Source organism: Trichosurus vulpecula, chromosome 3 (genome assembly GCF_011100635.1).
Source record: "Trichosurus vulpecula isolate mTriVul1 chromosome 3, mTriVul1.pri, whole genome shotgun sequence".
NCBI lineage: Eukaryota > Metazoa > Chordata > Mammalia > Diprotodontia > Phalangeridae > Trichosurus > Trichosurus vulpecula.
The window spans coordinates 428,641,980-428,662,085 of NC_050575.1; the positions used below are offsets into that span (position 1 = coordinate 428,641,980).

The 20,106-nt window shown below is 44.9% G+C and overlaps 2 protein-coding genes across 2 annotated transcripts in view; one reads left to right on the top strand and one right to left on the bottom strand.

Moving 5' to 3' along the window:
• CDCA2 (cell division cycle associated 2) overlaps positions 1-11,460 on the bottom strand; it is a 50,158-nt gene extending 38,698 nt beyond the window's left edge. Inside the window, exons 1-3 of the mRNA XM_036750456.1 lie at positions 10,994-11,460; positions 4,403-4,466; positions 4,132-4,299 (exon numbers count right to left, since the gene is read on the bottom strand). Of these exons, the coding sequence (XP_036606351.1) occupies positions 4,132-4,299; positions 4,403-4,466 (232 nt within the window). The 5' untranslated portion in view covers positions 10,994-11,460. The remainder of the gene's footprint in view (positions 1-4,131; positions 4,300-4,402; positions 4,467-10,993) is intronic.
• A 418-nt stretch (positions 11,461-11,878) lies between these two features.
• The window catches only part of KCTD9 (potassium channel tetramerization domain containing 9), a 38,663-nt gene continuing 30,435 nt past the window's right edge, over positions 11,879-20,106 (top strand). The window contains exon 1 of the mRNA XM_036750457.1: positions 11,879-11,953. Coding sequence (XP_036606352.1) covers positions 11,906-11,953 — 48 coding nt within the window. The 5' untranslated portion in view covers positions 11,879-11,905. The remainder of the gene's footprint in view (positions 11,954-20,106) is intronic.

Sequence of the window (20,106 nt, forward strand, 5' to 3'; positions counted from 1 at the left end):
CTTGCTGAATTTGTCTAGGCAAACCGCTCACCTGTTAGAAATATTCTTAGTGGCATAAGTCATCTGTAGTGAAATCACTCTGCTCCAAGTCAATCTATTCAGCTTTGACAGAATTCTAAATATCAGTGAAGTTTTTCCTGGCATAGAGGTTGAATGAATGAATGAAAAAGTGCTTATAATGTGCCAAGCCCTGGGCGAAGCACTAGGGACAGACACAGAGATAAGCTGGAGGATTCCGGACCTCCAACTGACTTTCTAATTAGGGGAGATAAGGCAAAGTTCAGCTGCAGGGCAGACAGGTAGGTGGAAAGGAAGGGGAAGACCTCAATCACATTCACCCTAGCTCCCCTCAGGCCAAACATCAAACAGCCCAGCAAAGTCCTGGGCTCCCATACTCTGGCTAGCCTAGAAGACACCTTCAAAGGATCTCAGAATTAAAACTGTCCTTTATGAGGTCAAGTGCTCCTCCCACCCAAGGCCTGTCCTGACCCACAAGTTACAAATTCTCTCTCCCTCCATCACCAACCCTCATTTTGCATACATTTTCCATTTACTTATTGGCATACTTGTTTGTTTTTTCATATCAGAATAGGAGTTTTTGTATACCCAGCACAAGACACTTAAATCGAATGTGCATTTAGACACTGTCACCTAGTCCAGTCTTCTTCACGTATTGAGGCCCAAAGAGCTGAAGCAGCTGGCCCAAGCACTATTGACAGAATGAGCAGCTGAGCCCGAATGCCAAACCGGGCCTGCCTCTGAGTCCAGAGACCGTCATCAGGCTTTCTCCTAAACCATGCATTTGTGGCAACCCTGAACTGGCCACAAGTGTCTTTCCTTATCCTCATCCTCCAACATGAAAACTTATCTTCAAATACCTAATCGACACGAACTGAACAAACTTACATGAAATTCCAAACTGACAATCATTCTATCATAGCAAAGATACTCTGCTCATTTTTCTCTTCATGAATAATTACATATTGAGAGTGGTCTGCAAGCCCAGGGAGCCATCAAGAAAGAGAATGCAAACTCGGGCCCAGAGCCCAAGAGATCTCAGATGGCAGTCTGTTCTGTGGTTTTCCGCCCCAAGCAGACCACGGCTGGGCTCCTGGACCACATTCAGAGTTCAACAAGGACGGTGAGGGGCCATAGGAAAACCAGGGAAGGCACGGGCAGGGTGGCCTGCATGAGAGGCCACTCCCAAGCAGCACACCAGGTTACATCCAGCTTCTGGAGGATTAGTCTTGTTCTGCTTGGCCAAAGTCAGAACCAGGAGTACTGGGCAAAAAAGGCAGAGACAAACTGAGGCTTGATGTCAGGTAAAGCTTCCTAAGGTGCAGAGCTGTCCCAAAGCTGAGGGGGCTGCTTCAAGACTCTGCGCACTCCTTCCTCCTCACTGCTTTAGGACAGCTTCCGGATTACCTTGTAAAGTACTTTTTTTCAAAGGTGGGTTGGGGACTGGGTGTCTTCTAAAATCCCTTCCGACTCAGAAATTCTTTGTGTATGTTCTGTGTGCATGGACTCACAAGACTGCATTAATTAACCTGGGAAGCCTTGAGGTCAGTCTTTCTCCTTTGTAATTCAAGTGTAGCATAATCCTATTGTAACTAGATAAATGGGGTAAGAAACCATAGTGAGATTTCTCTCCTTTAGGATATTTTGGGAAATAATCTTCCCTTCCCAATCATAATATATAAATACTTAAAAGACCTTCAGATTGTCCCCCTGTAGCTAAGAGGCAAAATAAGACCTGACAAGATAGGCCTGGGCATCAGAGCTGGGGACCATCCAACCCAGCAGAGCTTCAATGTCCTGGCCAGACAGGCTTTGACAATGTAGACAAAAGATCTAGGGGAAAAAGGGAGTTTCAAAATGGCTGATGAACTCCTCAGATGGCAGGGGTTGTCCACCTGCAGACTAGTGACCATGGCGGGTACAAGAAGCTTAGAAATAAGCTGTGGGGAAGAAGAGATAAATAACTAGACTCCATTTATGCGCAGGAGAGTGGTGACCTTGACAATTCCCTTTCATACTGAATAGAAGCTATGAAAAGGTTTAATGCAAATCAAGGGATATCAGAACCAAAAAGAGAAGGACCCAGCACCTCTGTCCTAAGTACTTCTATCTGGCCTCTTGGGAGAATTTCATCTTACAAAAACAAAATCAAATTAAGCAGGTGATATGCTTGGATCACTTGTACCCAAAGATATGTGTGTGTGCACGTATACATATATGTATACATGTGTATGTGAATTCTAAATCTGGTCTTGCCTGCTCTCGGACTTTTTGTTCTGTAAAATATCACCTGGAGACAAAATACCTTTTGACTTGTAACATCCTATGACTACTCTCACATCTAGACTGACCAGACCTAGAATTTGGACACAAGAATATTCAACATCCACTAAAATCCTCCTCTCCTGCTTCAGGGAAAGTGGGGGTGACCCTGGATTCTCAAAAACTATGCTGGCAGACTGCAAGTGATGGCAGATTCTTTCTATCCAATTAGTATAGGCTTTACGGGACTATCATCTGAGGATGTATCCCTAAGCTAAGTTTGGAGACCAAATACCACCACAAGTTGGCCAATAAGCTGTAAGTTCTTGTGGCCAAAGCAATGAAAATTGATCATGAAATCACAGAATAACTTAACAATTGAAAGGGGCTTCAGGGGCCAACCAGTCCAACCCATCCCAAAAGGTATTAGCACCAAATGTTCCACACTCATATGGCCTGTTCCACTGTGGGACAGTTCTAATTGTTAGGAAGACTTTCCTGACATCAACTAAACCAGCTTCTCTTCAATCTCCACTCCCCGTTCCTCGTTGGGCTTTCAGAGGTCATACATAAAAATCCCATTTTCACTCTCTGCCTGATTTACCTTCAAATAGATACTGACCACCCCTCCCCAATCTTCTCTTTTCCAGGCCAAACATGCCTAGTTCCTTTGGCCACTCCTCTGATGACATGAATGACTTCCCCAAAGCACACAGAAACGAACACAACACTCTGGAATAGGGCTGGAGAGAGCAGAACACTGGGGCCACATCAGCTCCCCTTCCCTGAACGCCATGCTTCGCAGTGCAGCCTCAAACTACCTTTCGGACTAGCACAACAGTGGGTTAACACTGAGCTTTGAAGCCACTAAAAGCCCAGGTGTTTTCCAAAATAACTGCTATCTGACTATATTTGATTCAAATTAATGCTCTAGTGTCAAGATCTTTTTGGATCCTAGCTCTCTGTCTCGGTTTTGTGTCATCTGCAGACCTGGGGAGCATGTGGCCTTTATTCCAAGTCTCTGAAAGAAATATTAAAAAACAAAGGATCAGGCACAGACTGATGGGCTAATCTGGAGACCTCTGGCCATGCTGACCATCTAACCATTAAAAACTTCTTTTTCCGTATGGCCAGCCGGCTACTTCTGAGTCTGTGTACCTGTATGATCAGCAGCTAGGTGGCTCAGTGGATACAGCACTGGGCCTAGAGTCAGGCAGACCTGAGTTCAAATGTGACCTCAGATATTTACCAGCTGTGTGACCCTGGGAAAGTCACTTCACCCTGTCTGCCTCATCTGAAATTTGAGCTGGAGAAGGAAATGGCAAACCAGTAGATGCTTGTCTGCATCTGAAAGAACTTATCCAAAGGGTTGGTAAAAATCCAGTATTGCCCTCATCTACCACTTTAGGAATCATGCTTAGAAAGGCAACAAAGCCATTCTGGCTCACTCACGTACCTCTTCCATATGCTCCTCTTATTTCTATGTTGAAGATAGTGCAATAGTCACGGTACTAGGATCCACAATAGAAGAGGGTGGATCCAAAATGATGAAACTGTAGACTGGCGGAAACACTGAAGCAAGAAGATCCACATAATCTAAAAAGATTTTTTCCCCTCCTATATAGGAAAGAGACTGTAGAAATCTGCTTCAGTGAAGAGTTAATTCATATTATGATAAACTCTGCTCTGATAAGACTGAAGAAGTATCCTTGGGAAAGGTAGTCTGAATAGCAAAACAAGTTATTCCAACCAGATAGCTATACAAGCAAGCTGGATAAAAAAAGAAAAAAAGGGCTGCCTGGTATTTCAAGGTCTGAAAAAGCAGACTACAAAGTCATCTTCTGCTCTTACCTGGTGAATTCTTCACAAAACTCTCTGGTGTAATTCCAAGCTGCTCCACTGTTACAGTAGAAAAGTTCATTGGGGTCTTAAGTTTATCTGGCGTCTTGAAGGCTGGGTCCACTGCTGCTTCTTGTTTTTGGTGGAGTAAATGTTTCTCATCATCTAAAGACCTATTTTCTGAAAGCCAAAGCAAGACATTGTGCAGTATGAATTACAGCACAAAAATTTTAAAGATTCCTAAACCCTAAATTCCAAAATAAGGAAACTGATCCCCACATACCAGTGCTGTCAACAGCAGGCTCCTTGATTTCAAGGCCATCCGTGGCTTCTGAAATGACATCCATCTAAAAAATAAGGAATATGACGGCTAATGGGAAAACGTTCAAAATGGCTTTTTGATTAATTTAGGAAACTTAGCTAAATTCTTGGTACAATTACATGGACAGAACAACAAACACATGCCCTTGGTCCTGAGGAGAGTTTTGAATATAAAATAGAAAGGCTAGGATGAAAAAGATAAAGAAATCCAACAAACTCTACAGGTCAAGAAGGAATTCATAATGTTGATGAGTGATGTCAGTGCTATAAAAGAATACGGAATTATTTCTAGCAGGTCATTTTGAGGTTGCAGAGGGCTGAGAACTGACGGGGTACCCATCAAGTGAGGAAGAGCTGAACAAGTTATGGCATATACAGGTGACGGAATGCTATTGTGCTGTAATGAATGAGGAAGGGGAGAAGGGGAGAAGGCTGGAGAGATGTGTATGACTGAGGCATGATTGACCAGAGCCGGGAGAACAATTTACACAATAACAGCATTACTGTAAAGACTTAGATCTCTGGTCAGTGCAAAGATCAACTACAACTGCCTGGGACTCCACACTTCCTGACAGAGCGGTCAGACGACAGAGGTCAGACAGAGACACAGCTTTGGACGTGGCTAATGGGGGAATTTGCTTTGCTTGACTATACATGTTAGTACCAGTTTTGTTTCTCTTCCTTCTCAATGGCTTGGGGGGTTGGGAGAAGAAGGGAGGGGGAACAAAGCATTTTTTTAAATTAAAAAGATAAAAGTTAATTAGAATAAAAAAGAAAAAAACATTGAATTTGAAGGTAGGTTCAAATTTTAATTCTGCTACTGAATGCTTTGGTGACTTTGATCAAGTCACTTGTGTCTGTGCCTCTGATTTCTCTTTAGAAATTCTACACTACAGCCAATTTCCCCATCTCTGTATTATATCTGCCTCTGTGCATTCCCCAAAACTGATCCACATGCTAGACAGAATACAATACTACTTCATGTCTACCACTCACTACCTAGCATTAGCCTCAATCAGTTAGAATTATGTCAGTTGCTTTTCAGTCGTGTCTGAATCTTCATGATCCCACCTGGAGTTTTCTTGGCAGAGATACTGGACTGGTTTGCCATTTCCTTCTCCAGTTCATTTTACAGATGAGGAAACTGAAGCAAACAGGGTGAAATAACTTGCCCAGAATCACACAGCTACTAAATGTCTGAGGTCAGATTTGATCTCAGGAAGGCCTGGCACTCTATCCACTGTGCCACTTAACTGCCTCTATAAAATGATAGTAAAATGAGTGTTGGACTAATGATTGCTAAGGTCCTTTTCAACACTAAATCCCTTTGAGAATCCCAATTATTTTGTATTGTTTACAGTTATTTTAAATAAAATATCTCCTTCTATCTCTTTCTGCTGGACTTTGTGGGTCGTATATAGAAATGCTGATGATTTATGTGTGTTTATTTTATATCCTGCAATTTTACTCAAGTTGCTAATTATTTCAAGTAGTTTTTTTAGTTGATTCTCTAGGATTCTCTAAGTATATCATCATATCATCTGTAAAGAGTTATAGTTTTGTTTCCTCATTGAGTTTTCTAATACCTTTAATTTCTTTTCCTTCTCTTACTGCCATTGCCATCATTTTTGTACAATATCAAGTAATAGTGGTGGTAAAGGGCATCTTTGCTTCACTCCTGATTGTATTGGGAAGTCTGCCGGCTTATCCTCCTTATAGTAATGCTAACTGATGCTTTTAGATACATTTTACTTATTATTTTAAGGTAAGCTTCATTTATTCCTACGCTTTCTAGTGCTTTTAATAGGAATGTGTTGTATTTTGTCAAAGGCTTTTTCTGCATCTATTGATTTCTATTGCTTTTGTTATTGTTATGGTTGATTATGCTGATAGTTTTCCTAATCCAGCCCTGCATTCCTGGCACAATTCCCTCCTGGTCATAGTGTATGATCCTTGTGATAGATTACTGTAATCTCTTTGCTAATATTTTATTAAAAATTTTTGCATCACTAGTCATTCAGAAAATTGGTCTGTAGTTTTCTTTTTTCTGTTTTTTTTTCTCCTCCTGATTTAGGTATTAGCACCATATGTGTCATAAATGGAATTTGGTAGGACTCCTCCTTCACCTATTTCCCCAAATAGTTTATAAGGTATTGCGATTAATTTTTCCTTAAATATTTGGTAGAATTCACTTGTTAATCCTTCTGACCCATGGGGATGTTTTTCTTAGGGAGTTCATTGATTGCTTGTTCAATTTCTTTTTCTACTTTTTAAAGTGATCTCTTTGGTGAAATTTTGTGCCTCTTTTTCAATTTAGCCAATTTTGCTTTTTAAGGAGTTCTCTGTAATGAATTTTTATGCCTCTTTCACCATTTGGCCAGTTCTGTTTTTTATGTTGTTATTTTCCTTAATATTTTTGTGCTTCTTTTACCCAACTGTTGACTCTCTTTTCATAATTTTCTTGTTTCCCTTCTCATTTCTTTTTCCAATTTTTATTCTACTTCTTTTACCTGAATTTTAAAATTTATTTTTTGAGCTCTTTAAAGAATTCTTTTTGAGCTTGTTCCCATTTCACATTTTTATATGAGGCTGAAAGGTAAAGTGATTTACCCAAGGTCTCAGAGCTAGGATTTAACCCAAGTTCTCTGCTTCCAAAGGCGGTTCTTTTGCCCCTTCTCACAACAAATACAAGGTATGTCTAACATGCTTTTCGATGAGATGGAAATTCCAGTGAAGATGAAGATCTCATCCTCATGAAGCTGGGATAGAGAAATAACATATCAATACACAATCATGAATTGATCAACGATCTCAATCCCTATCAACATTTTTACCATACTACAAATCATACCCTGGCTGTTTTCTCACTGGGTGCCCGGTCCCCGTACGCCCATAAATTTTCTATAGCAAATGGTACCCAGGCCTTCTGCTACTTGAAGGGACCCAGGCAATCCTTGGGCTGAAGGTGTTTTTGTGACTTTACAATGCTGTGCCCTATTATCAAGAGCTCTGTAAGGATGCCAGACAGAATGGGATGTAAGGTCGTGGGAATCAGAGCTGGAAGCAAGCTTGGACATCATCCAAGAGCTTTACAATCTATGAAGGACTTCACAGATCTCATTTCAGCATCACAACCTAGTGAGTAAGCCCTGCAAGTATGACCAACATCCCATAATCCAGATGAAGAAACTGATGCTCAGAGAGATTCAGTGACCGAGTTCTGAGCTGAGATTGTACCCCAGGTGCTTCTGACTCCGCATGCTTTCCATTATAAACGGCAGCATGATTTTACAGACAAGAGACCTCCATCCGAGGAGAGTGAGTACAGGCAACCTGCTCTTGTTATGTCCTCTGCTCCCTCATTTTAACAATGAGCAGAGTGACATGGAAGAACATGAAGTGCTCTGCCAAGGATCTAAGTAGCAGAGGAGGGATCTGACCCCAGGTTCCCCCCAAATTCATAAACACCAGTGGTCTTGATAGTTACTAGGAGAAACACCAACTCCAGCTGGGCTTTGAAAAGAAAGCCCTCTTGGCCTGGGCCCAGCTTCCCTGTCTATCTCCCCCTTCCCACACTCTGCTTTCTCTGTCCACGCTTTAGCTGTGAGGACCCCCTTGCCTGTCGTGTGCCTCTCCCTTACTTCCATCCCCAAGAATCCCTCCTTTGAAGAAGGGTAATGACCAGTAGGGAGGGACTTTTTGTTGTCTTTTGAAGTCCTTCTCAGCACTTAGGGCAATCAAGTGCTTTTGAGTCTTGCCTTTGTTTGAATCAAGCAAGTAAAGTGGGACTTTAATTGTCTTTTGTTTTGGAGTGCTTCTCAGCACTAAGACAATTAAGTGCCTTTGATGAATCTTGCCTTTGTTTGAATCAAGAGTAATTGATTGCAAACAATAATGTGGTGCTAGTGATTAAAGATCTTTCCCATACCCTTTGGCTAAGTAGATGCTAAGCCTCAGGTTGCTAAGCCCCTTTTGCTAATTAGGCACTAAACCCCAGGGCCCTAAACAGGGTATATATACTCTGAGGTTGGCATTTTGCTTGGGGGGCACACTCATTGGAGGAGTGTCATGTGATTTGACCAGATGAGACTCTGGGTAGCCGTTGGAGCCACCCTGGCTTTGAAAACTCAGATGTTGGTGCTTCTCTCGGTAACTACGCATGTATTGCTATAGTCTGTTGATCTGTTTATATTTTCTGTTTGTAATTTCTGTTCATATTTGCTCTGAAGTTCAGGGTGCTGACTTTTTCTCCTGAATTAAGTGAATGACATATGTATGTTATGATTGTTAACTTCTTAAAGTTGCTTTCCGTAGAAGAGCACATCAAAGAACTTGTGCTAGCAGCCCTCCTGTGTGGTGTTATTGGCCTTACACAGCCACAGCAGCGGCAAGCAGGACTGTTGTTACAAGAGCTAGCACCAGCTTCCACTTGAAGCCTCTCCTGGTTCCCCCAGATTTAGTCTGCACACATGGTCCTATTTCCCCAACAGATGAAATGCTCCTTGAGAGCAGGGACCAACTGGTGAGATTTCTGCCTTTTTTCCCCTGCGTCTTGTATAGTTCTCCTGACATAACGGTAATTTCATGCAGCTTCAGCAGAGTTCCTGAAAGCTTCTCTTTCAATCTCCCCCCAGCACAGAGGGGTAAATGTTTTGGGTGAGGTCTAGTGGTTCTTCTGGGATACACATAAATATACACAAACTACCTACAAGGCAGAGCAGAGGGAGGCACTAGCGACTGGGCTCTGAAGGAAATTTGGGATTCCAAGACAAGGAGGGAGTATACTCCAGGAAGGAGGAACATCTGAAGATGAGCCATGAAATGTTCTGTGCGAGGAATGGTAGTTAAAAAGGGAAGCCAGGCTGGCTATGTATGCTGAGGCTGGAAAGACAGGCTAAGGCTGCGTTGTGACTACTAAATGACAAACTCGGCACTGGATCCCAGCGCTGGGCAGCATTTTGGGCAGGTGAGTGGATTTTTAATATCATTTTGGCAACTGTGGAGGATGTACTTCAGAAGAGAGATTTAAGGCAGAGACACCAATGCTATTGCAAACAAAGCTCTCATAAAAACAATAACAACAGAAGTTTAGCACTATAAGGTATGCAAAGAGTATTACAGGTTAGCACACTACAGCCTCATGATAGCCATGCAAAGGTGCTTTTATCCCAATTTTACAAAGGAGGAAACAGGACTAGGAAAGTCCAGTGTCTTGCTGAGGGTCATAGGGATAGCAAGTACCAGAACTGGGAACTCAATCCAGGCAAAGAATGTGAATTTATTAGAATCTCACTGTGTACTGGGCACTGTGAAATGCTGAGGCTACACAGAAACAAAACATGTAGTCTCTGCCCTAATGGAGCTCATGTTCCGATGAGGCAGACAACATGAAAATACTACATACCTACAAGACGGAAACACTGCAAATCAAAGGGAATCTCAAAAGGGACTTTGCTTCTCTACTCCCATCTGAACATTCCCCAGCACCCAGTAAAGAGAAACACAGAAACGGGGACAAGGTCAGGGGCAGGAAATGGAGCTGTGATTTTACTGGTACAAGGAAATCCCAGGGGAGGAGACTCCCTCTACCAAAGCTGTCATTCACTATCGTCTTAAGAGCAAGGTAGGTTCAGTCAGTCTCTGAGGGTCACAGAGCATGGATGTATCCCTGGTGCAAAGAGAGGCCAGCTCTCCACCCACTGAGAAAAGACAAGATAAAGTGGGAGGAGAACACGAGGCTGGTGACTCCGCACTGCCCTGCCTCACTTCAATCCCATTCATCTGAGTGTCATGCCATCACCTCCCTGATGTCCTGCCTTCTCTTCAAGAAGGACAAAAAACAACGAGGGGAGAGATGGAGATCCAGAGCCGGAGACTGAGAGATACACAGAAAGACAGAAACCGATGGAGACCTGGAGAGATGCACAGAGTAGACAGAGAAGCAAAGAGACTGAGATTCACAGAGATCAAGATGCCTGGTGAAACTGAGCCACACAGAGCAACAGGTGCACGGACAGGAGGAGGAGCGGAGTCACACAGAGATAAAGATGCACCAGAGAGACACAGAAACAAAAGGACACACAGAGATAAAGATGCATGAGAGAGACACGGAAACAGAAGGACTCACAAAGATCAACACAGAGATGAAGATGCTCGAGACACAGAGAGATGTAGGGACAGAAGGATGCGCTGCGTGCACACACACGTACACAAAGAGAGATTCGCACTCAGAGACTGAGATAAAGAGAGCGCAGAGATAAACATAGAGATAGAGAGACGAGGAGAGAAAGGGCTGGACTGATTGGGGTGGGGGGAGGGGGCGGTCAGGAAAGGCAGGGGACTGAACCTCAGCTGAGCCCAGGAAGAGCCGACCTAGGCGAGCACCTTCACGGAGGCTCCGAGAGCACGGAAAAGACGGGCATTAATTGAGCGCCTACTGCATGTAAGGCTTCAGGAAGGCTAAGACAACGAGCCAGGCGGCCGCCCCGGTCCCTCTTCCTCCCCCCGCCTCCCGCCGGTGCCCCGGCCCCCGAGCCGGACCGAGCTCCCTCACCTCCCGTCCGCCGCCGAGGCCATGTCCCGCCGCCAGGTTCAAACGGCCGGCAGCGTACCCCGCCCCATCACGAGCACCTCCGTCAGCGCGTCGGCCCTCGCGTCCAACCGCCCGTTCTCCACGTATCCCTCCGCCGTCCCTCCACGCGCCTGCGCAACAGCGGAACCTGCTCAGCTGACGCGAGGACTTCTTCGCCTTCTCGGCGGAATGATCCTTTGGCGAGTCTACCAAAGAGAGACGACAATTCCCGCCGGCTGCAGACACTCCTTTCGGTAGGCTCCCGCGATTTCGAAAAGTAGCCTTCGGACCAATCACGACCAGATGCCGGGGTTCGATCGTAGCCAATAGGCAATTCCGGACCGGCGGTGCTTCCGCGATTGGTGGGCCGAGGGGAGAGAGGGGCGGGACAGTGGGGCTGTCCCTAGAGTGGGTTGCTGTTCCTCCGCCTCGCGCACCCTGCCTTCCCTCGCACTGCTCCGCGATTGGACGGACGCTGGAGCCGTCACCCTCCAGGTTCCCGCCCCGAGCCTGTCTCAGCTTTCGATTGGACCTTTTCTTCGTCCCACTTGAGCCTCCTCCCTCTGTCACGTTAAAGTAGGGCCCACCCTCTCCTCCTCGCGATTGGGCGAGTGGCCTCCGTCCCTGTTCGGTGATTGGTCTGAGTCGCCGCCAGTCTCTCCGAGGGCGGGGTGAGGGGGAAAGGCCAGGAACGGGCGGAGTAGTGGGGTGTGGAGAGTGGGAGGGGACGGCTCTCGGGGGGTGTGTGTGTCTGTGTTGGGGTCTGGGGCGGAAGGACCCCCCCCAGGGAGGCGGGTCAGGCTGAGGGCTGCCTCTGGGTCCCGGGTGGGCGGCGGGGGGGAGGGGGAAGGCGGGGGGGTGGCGGCTCCCACGGGACCCGGCGCGGGCAGCGCGATGAGGCGGGTCACCCTGTTCCTGAACGGCAGCCCCAAGAACGGCAAGGTGAGGGGGGAGGGGCGGGAAGGGAGGGGGAGGGGCGCTCGGGGGGAGGAGTGGGGAGGGGCACCTGGGGGGGCCAGAGTAGGAAGCGGAGCCCTGAGTCCAGGTGTTTGGCAGGTGTGGGGCGGGGCGACAGGACTCCAGCCCTGGAGCGCCCCGAAAAGTCCTCCATCTGCATTTATCCCGCCTTGGGGATTTCCTGGTGGCCGGGAACAGCGGTCGTGGCTGCCCCCTCTGCTGCGGCTAACCCGCTTATCGCAGCGTAGTCCCTCCGTTTTACAGATCGGGAAACTGAGGCTTACATAGCGTCCTAGGGGTAGCCCTGGAAGGGACCTCAGAGATCGCCTAGTCCAATAATCCTGTCACTTTACAGATGAGGAAACTGAGGCGGGGGAGGGGAAGTGACTTGGCAAGGTCAAGGTAGAGTAAATGGGATCCCAGGATCTCAAAGTCCATGCAGCCCACCCCACCCCCGATTTTACAGGTGAGGAAACTGAGGCCCAGGGAGATGAAACAGCTTACCCAACCAATGGAAACTTTTGTGGCATTTAAAAACCCTTTCCAGCATGGCTCAAACCTACTTTGCCAGACACATTGTATAGAAGTCCCCTTCACCTGCTCCATGGTTCCTGCTGTGACCTTCCAGGGACACATCGAGTCAAAGTCGGGTCCCTTCTAGTCTTATCGCTCCCCTCCCCCTGCCCAGTTTGGTAGGTAAGGAGGCTGAGATCCTGGCAAGGGATTTCTCCCCTTCTCATCTGTGCCTTTACATCGACCATCCTCCACATCCAAAATGGTCCAGTTCTTGGCTTTTCTTTATTCCTCCCGCCGCCTCCTCCAAAATCACCTTGTGTCTATTTTATGTTACTGTATTTTGGATATTTACATACACAGGCGCATAGATACCTATACACGTATTATCTTCCCTCTCCCATAATTTCAGAGAGTTGTCTGTGGCCTTGGGACCTTTAAAAGACTTCTGCTGGGACGCTTGATACTTTGTGTGTGACTGTGATACAAAGACAAAAAAGTAGAAACACCTCTGCACTTAAGAAGCTTCCCTTCCTCTGTGGAAACCATGAATCCACTTTTAAGCATTTACAAAGTAAAAGAGAAGTCTTGGGGGAGGGGAGGGGTGGAGTGAGGAGGGCGCCAAGGGAAGGGAGGCCTATCTATAACTGTGCTTGCATTCTCTGGTGAGGTTTCTGTCTCTTCGGGTTATATTTGAGATAAAGAAGGCCTGAGAGAGATGAGTACTGTGGTTCGACCAGGGTCACACATCCTCTTGAGTCCCAGGCCATCCAGTCCACTCCTGCTGTGTGGAGCAACCACCCAGCTCTTCTGGATTCCCAAGTTTAATGCTGATTAGTGGTCTGAGTTCTACCCGGGTGGAGTAAGACAGAATCTCAAACCCAGAGCCAGATACTGTTTACTTGTAGGTCACTGGAAAGATTTCTGGATTTGGAGTCGTATGGGTCACTTCTGTTGTTCTTTAGTCATTAGTCATGTCCGACTCTTCTTGACCCATTTGAGTTTTCTTGTCAGAGTGGTTAGCCATTTCCTTCTCCAGCTCATTTTACAGATGAGGAAACTGAGGCAAACAGGGCTAAGTGACTTGCCCAGTATTAACTGTCCGAGGACAGATTTGAACCTCAGGTCCTCCTGACTCCAGGCCCAGTGCTCTATCCACTGTACCACTGAGCTGGTTTTTGACAAATCACTTCACCTTCATCTGAAAAATTATGGCTTGGGACTTAAATGACCTTCTAAGGCCCCTAGATTCATGAGCCTAATCTTAATCATTTCACCTTTCATGTTCCTGATCTGTAAAGCATTGCTGTTACTTGCACTGAGAGTGGGAAGTAAAAGCTAGTGCCCTCAGTCTTTGAAAGGTCCGGATTTCACTTTCTTCATACAATGTCTGTGAGCTCTAGGCAAGTCTCTAACCCTCTCAGTACCCTCTGGGAATTCTCTGTGTTACAGTAGCTAATCTGCGTTGGGGGATGGAGTTTCCTGCTATTGTATTCTCTAGTGCCACAAAATCACAGGTCTGGGTCAAGGAAATCCACCTACCTTCCTTTTATAGTAAACCTTATAAGCCCTATGTAAATGTGAACTGGGATGACTGTCATCCTGTGCCTGGGGTTCCCATTGGGAGTGTAGCCCTCTAGCTGGAAGGTAGGGGGATGGGAGGGAATCAGCATGTGTACCACACCTACTGTATGCCAGGCACCACATGTGAAAGACACCTTGGGAGATATGTGCTGTTATATCCCCATTTTACAGATGGGAAAACTGAAGTAGAGAGTGGTGAAATGACTTGCCCAGGATCACACAGCTAGGTAAGTGTCTGAGGCCTGATTTGGATTTAGTTCTTCCTGACTCCAGGTCCAGAGCTCCATGTGGCCAGCTGCCTTCCCGGGATATTAGATGTCGTCTAATTCAAACTTTGCTTTTACAGCTGGGAGAACTGAGTCTCAGGTGACATGACTTGCTCAGGGTCACATGGATAGTTCTGGTTGCAAAGCTAGGATTCTGAGCTCCTTGCCAGTGTCCTTTCTAGACTGTTATTAGGAGATGAGGTTGGCAAAGGCAGTGGAAGCCCAGGGGATTTGCATAAAGAGAATCTAGCTGTGAGGTGCCTAATAGATGAAAGCCTCAGGGCCACAGAATGGAGATGCAGTCTGAAGAGTCCTTATTGGTCATCTAGGGTTAGGGTTTCCAACATTTATCTGTCACTGAACCTCTTGGCTTTTAGCAGTACAGTGGCAATAGTTTGGTTTGGCTTGAAATCTTGGTCAGCAGCTGAGGGGTATCTTTATTGATGAGGTAGAGATCTCTTTCAGGTCTGGCTTGGGGCCCACAGGGTGAAGCCACAGGGAGGGCAGATATTGCTGGGATGCTAGGGATCAGTGTTGTTGTCGCAGATTTTTCTTTAGCTCCCTCCCCTAACAAACCAAAGTTAATGTGACTCTTTTAAAGTTTTTTTTTGTCATTAAATTTTTGAAAAACTTGGTGTATGCATAAGTTCAATTAAACCTAAAATCAAAAAGTAGCCACTGGCATTTATTAAACTCTATAGATTCTGCTACTGTGCTGAGCCCGATTCTGCTACTGTGCTGAGCCCGGGGGATATCAAGAGAGGCTAAAGACAGTCCTGCCCTCCAGGTTCACTTCTCATTCTGGAGACAATATGTAAATATCTAGGTTTATCAAAGAGTAGAGAAAGGTAATACAAAAGACTAGGCCTCCTGCCTAAGGTGGATTTTGAGGAGGCCTTGAAGGAAGCAGAGGGAGCATTCCAGGCCTGGGGCACAGCCAGTGCAAAGGCTCTGAGGTGGGAGATGGAACGTTTGAAGAACTGCAGCAAGGCCACTGTAGCTGGATTGTAGAGTGCTTAGAGGGGGTTGAGGAGCTCTGCTCTTTGAGGTAGCGGGGAGCCACCAGAACTAATGGGGGGGGGGGAGGTTGTGGAGAAGAAGACCATGTCAGACCTATGGTTGAAGGCTAGATTGGAGTGGGAAGAAACTTGAGGTACAGAGATAGGTTAGAATGCTTTTACTTTGGACCTGGTTGCAGGTGATGAGGGCTCTACAGTTGTGGTTATATAAGGAAGGGAAGGGAACACAAGAGAGATGTTGTAAAGATAAGGTTTTTGCTGACAAAATTTGGCACATTAGTGAAGCTGAACATTTGAGTCAGACACAGTATCTAAGTATCATCCTAATGGAAGCTTAGATCCTGTTGGAGGGAGGAGGGCTGGAGAGTGGGGGAAGGAATCTGACTTTGATACCTTTGGATGGTGTGGTTGTCATCCTCTCCCTGTTCCCCCCCCCCACCCCCCCCTTAACTATTTGTGCCCCTTGTTGAGGTGTGACATCTAACATTTTTTTCCCCCAAACCTCTACTATCCAGCAGTGGTCTTATCTATCACTAGAAACTGTTGGTCTTTGAGAGGAATATTTGTTTAGGAATATATTTGTTAGGTCCCTGAATAGCAGAAAGGAGAAAACGGATTATTAGAAGTTGTCTTGTCTACGTATGGCCAGGAAACATTTCTAAAACCAGGGGTGTTTTACAGCTGGTTAACAGACTGATTTAGAACCAGTCTTTGTAGGGGGCAGTGCTTTCCCAGTTTGAAGTAGAACTTGGTTCATTGACTAAAAAGCTGTGTTTTGCTTCCTCCTAGAACTAACATTACTATCTAGTATAATTCAAAGACAGGGTTGTAGGTATTAATGAAAATTCTTTGATTTTCATTAATATTAAACCTACACATAGTTAAAAAGTTAACAGTTCTCTCTTCGCTCCTGACTTTTCTTTTTGTCTGCATAGGTCAATCTTGTTCAGCATTCAAGTTTACCTTTACGTTGCTATTTCCAAATACAAATATAAAACCAAACTAGTAATGAGGTGGGTTTTTTTTTTCAGTGTTATTGTTCATTAGCACCTAGAGTGTGGGAATGAAATGTCTCACTGAAGAATTTGGTCTAAAGTTTTCATCCTCTTCGACCTGCTTTTGCAGATGCCTTTTTCTCTTATTCAAAATATAAAACTATTGTATTGTCACTGGAAAAAGTGACTTAGTACATCCAGAACCACAAAACATTTTTGTCCCTAGAAACAGGCCTCAGATCAACCTTTTGCTTATCTAACATCTCTGGTATGTTCCTGCTGGTGAAATGCCAACTGGCTAGCCAAAATCCAAGGCCTCATCATGGAGGCTTAACTGTATTCTTCATCTCCATGGAATCGTAGGGGTTTGGTTTGGTTTTTTTGTTTTTAAACATTTTCTAAATGCCAAAATTGAGGCATTGTCTACATATATTTGTTCAAGGGTGTTGCTTTTCTTTTAAAAAGGTCATGAAGCTTTTGAGATTTTGGATTAAGAATAAACACTTATTTAATTTTCTTTTCACTTTTTATCTTCAGAGAATTTTAGGATAGTAATCAGCATTTCTCAAGTTTTGTAGTAGAATATTTCCAGATGTGGCTAAATTTATTCCAGAGGGATTACTCTAGTAAAAGGTTGAGACAATTGCAGTGGAGCCTCAGAAATAAATCGCACTACAAACCTTAGTTAACCCTTTTGTGTAAAATAGCTTAAGATTTCTTCTATCAGAAAAAATATTTTTGAAAAATTTTATCTCATTTTTAAAAAATGGTTAGCAATATGGAAATGTTTTACATGACTGCACATGTGTAATCTAATATCAGATTGCTTGTCTTCTCAAGGAAGGGGAAGGGAAAGAATTTGTAACTCAAAATTTAAAAGAAGAATGTCAGAAATTTTGTTTACATGTAACTAGAAGAAAAATAAAAATTAAATTAAAAAAAGAGAAACAGTTGACAAACGAAAGTTATAGGTTCTTTTTTTAATGAGACCCAAAACTGCCTGGCCTTATTTCCTAGAAACAGCTGACATTTGTGTGAGCATGTTTTTGGTGCAGGTCTTAAACTCACTGTGTCCAAAACAGAACTTATCCTTCCCCACCCCCAAACCTTTCCCTCTTCCTCACTCAAGGGTGAAACCATCTTTTCAATCACTTTGGCTCAAAACTTAGGTGTTTCCTTTACTCCTTACTTTCATTTCCTATATCCGGTCTGTTGCCAGTTGCAGTCAATTTTACCTTCACAGCGTCTCATATACTCCCCCTTGTTTCCTCTCCTACTGTCCCCACCCGGGCGCAGGCCCTCATTGCCTCACACTTGGTCTATTTCAGTAGCCTGCTGCTTGGTCTCACTTTTTCAAATCTCTCCCACTCAAATCCCTTCTCCACTCACCTGTGATATTTCTAAAGCTCAGGTCTGACCATATCACTCTCCTGCCTAATAAACTTCTATGACTCTTTTTACCTCCAAGATCAAATATAAAATCTGGTCAGTGTTCAAAACCTTTTATAACCTGATCTTCTCTGACCTTTCCAGTTTTCTTACACCTTACTCCTTGACATGGACCCTTCAGTCCAATGACACTGGCCTCCTGGCGTTTCCATGAACCAGACATGCCATCTCTTGGCTCTGGGCATTCTCATGGAATGGGAGGGCCTGGAATGCCCTTCTTCCTCACCTCCATCTCCTGGCTCCCTACCAGCTAAAATCCCACCCTCAACAAGACTTGTTAATGCCAGTGCCTTCCCTCAGCTGCTTATCTTCAGTTTATCCTGGATTTATCTTTTTTATTTGGTTATTTGCATGTTCTGAGCTTCTCTAGGGCAAGAAATGACTTTTGCCTTTCTCCCAGCTGAAGGCTGCCTCCTTAACTTTGGGTTTACTGGCTACATTTCTTTCTCAAAAACCAAGCCTTAAACACTCTGGAGCTCATTGATTGGACAATAGGTCCCTGCCCTCCTAGCACAAAGTGAATGTAAATACCAAATAGTAAATATTTCTTTTGGCCAGGAACCCTGAGGGTCTTCCCCTCCCAGTTTGATTTTTTTTCTTTTTGAGTTTTGATTAAGGGGGCCATCTCTTGATTAAGTTCTTACTCAAAGTGAGAACCTGAAACGACCTTAGCTTGGAAGGGCCAGGGTCTCCCATTGCATCCTGGGCCATCTCCAGTCCTCCTGGTAAATATCAGGCCACTGGACCCAGATGGCTCTGGAGGAGAAAGTAAGGCTGGTGACCTTGCACAGAGCTCTCTCACTCAAAGCAAAGTCAACTGCAAGTCATGTCATCATTTCCCCGATGTCATGGTCCTCTTCGAGAACGAAGGACAAACACAAATTCCCAACTTTTAGCATAATACCGGGCCACGTAGTAGACACTTTATAAATGTTTATTTATTGACCTGTGATTTTATTTGTATGTGGAACTCCCCTTTTGGAAACTCCCCCCACTGGCTCAGATTGGCCACTTCTGGGTGACCCATAGCTTTAGAACGTTACCTGGGGCACCAAAAGATTTGCCCATGGCCATTCAGCCTATGTGCATCAGAACTGAACTTGAACCTGACTCCTTGATCCAGAGCTGCCACTCTGCTACTCTTTGTTGCCTCTAGATATTTAAATATTGCTTTACAATCACATACAGTAGCTTGTGATCCTCAGCAGAGCCCTGTGAGGTTTGATAGGGTATGTTTTATCCCCTTAGAAGGAGACTGAAAATCGAGAGGTTAACTGGGTCATGTGCCATATATCAGTCATACACAGCCCTGAGTGTCGGGTGGAGCTCTGGCCTGACTCATCTCCATCTCCCTTGACTCAAGGGCTGTCCATCACCAGTCCATGCTGCCTCAGTTCTCTAGGAAAGGGGTGACATGTAGCTAGTGTTCCCAAGATGACATAAATCACTCAATGAGAGAATATGAGAACAAAAAATGGACTAGTCTACCCCGGACATGGTAGCTGGATTATTTTCATCCCTTCCTTTTTCTCCTGCTTCCTCCACCCATCCTTACCTTTTTAAAGGTCACCTCTTGCTTCATGTCCACAGCCCAAAAATCAGCTGTGTTGGTTCACCTGAAAGCCCTGTGACTCTTGGTATTTTAGAAATTGGCATAAGATCATTCCCAGCTGATAAATCTCAGTTGGGGCAGCTCTGCCTCTGCTTTCCACTAGCTTTGGTAACTGGGCCCACGGGGCTGCTCCCCAGGACTGGGGTCCTTCTGCAGACCAGCAGTACGTGCATCATGATCGTGACTCCTGTTTCTGGGGGATTTCAGTGTGCTTTAACTTCATAGTACTCTGCGTTAGTGAAGCCACTGCTTTTGTTCTCTACTGTTTTAACGATTTTGAAATGCCTTCTGGCAAGTAAGGAGTGTTTCCTGTTCAGGTCATATTTCATTGCTCCTGTTAATAAGCACAAAGTTATGAACTCTTGTTTTCATAAAATAGGAGGAACCTGAAGGTTTGCATTACTGAACCATTTCCAGTTGAATACTGGGCAAAAGAAAGAAAAGGGTTCTGGAGCATTGATATCCTTCTGAGCTGTTCACTTCTTTATTTTGCTTATTACACAGAAGTCAAGTTCAATTGGTTTAACATAGCTGTTAAATGTAACCTGGGGTTAGGTAAGTTTGTTAGCATTCTTTTAACAACTGTTTATGGAACATGGCCTCTGATGACCTTTCCAGCATTGGACCTAGGAGCTAATGGATACTAATTGATGAGAGAGAAGAATAGAGTCTTCATAACGTCCATGGGCATTTTCCAACT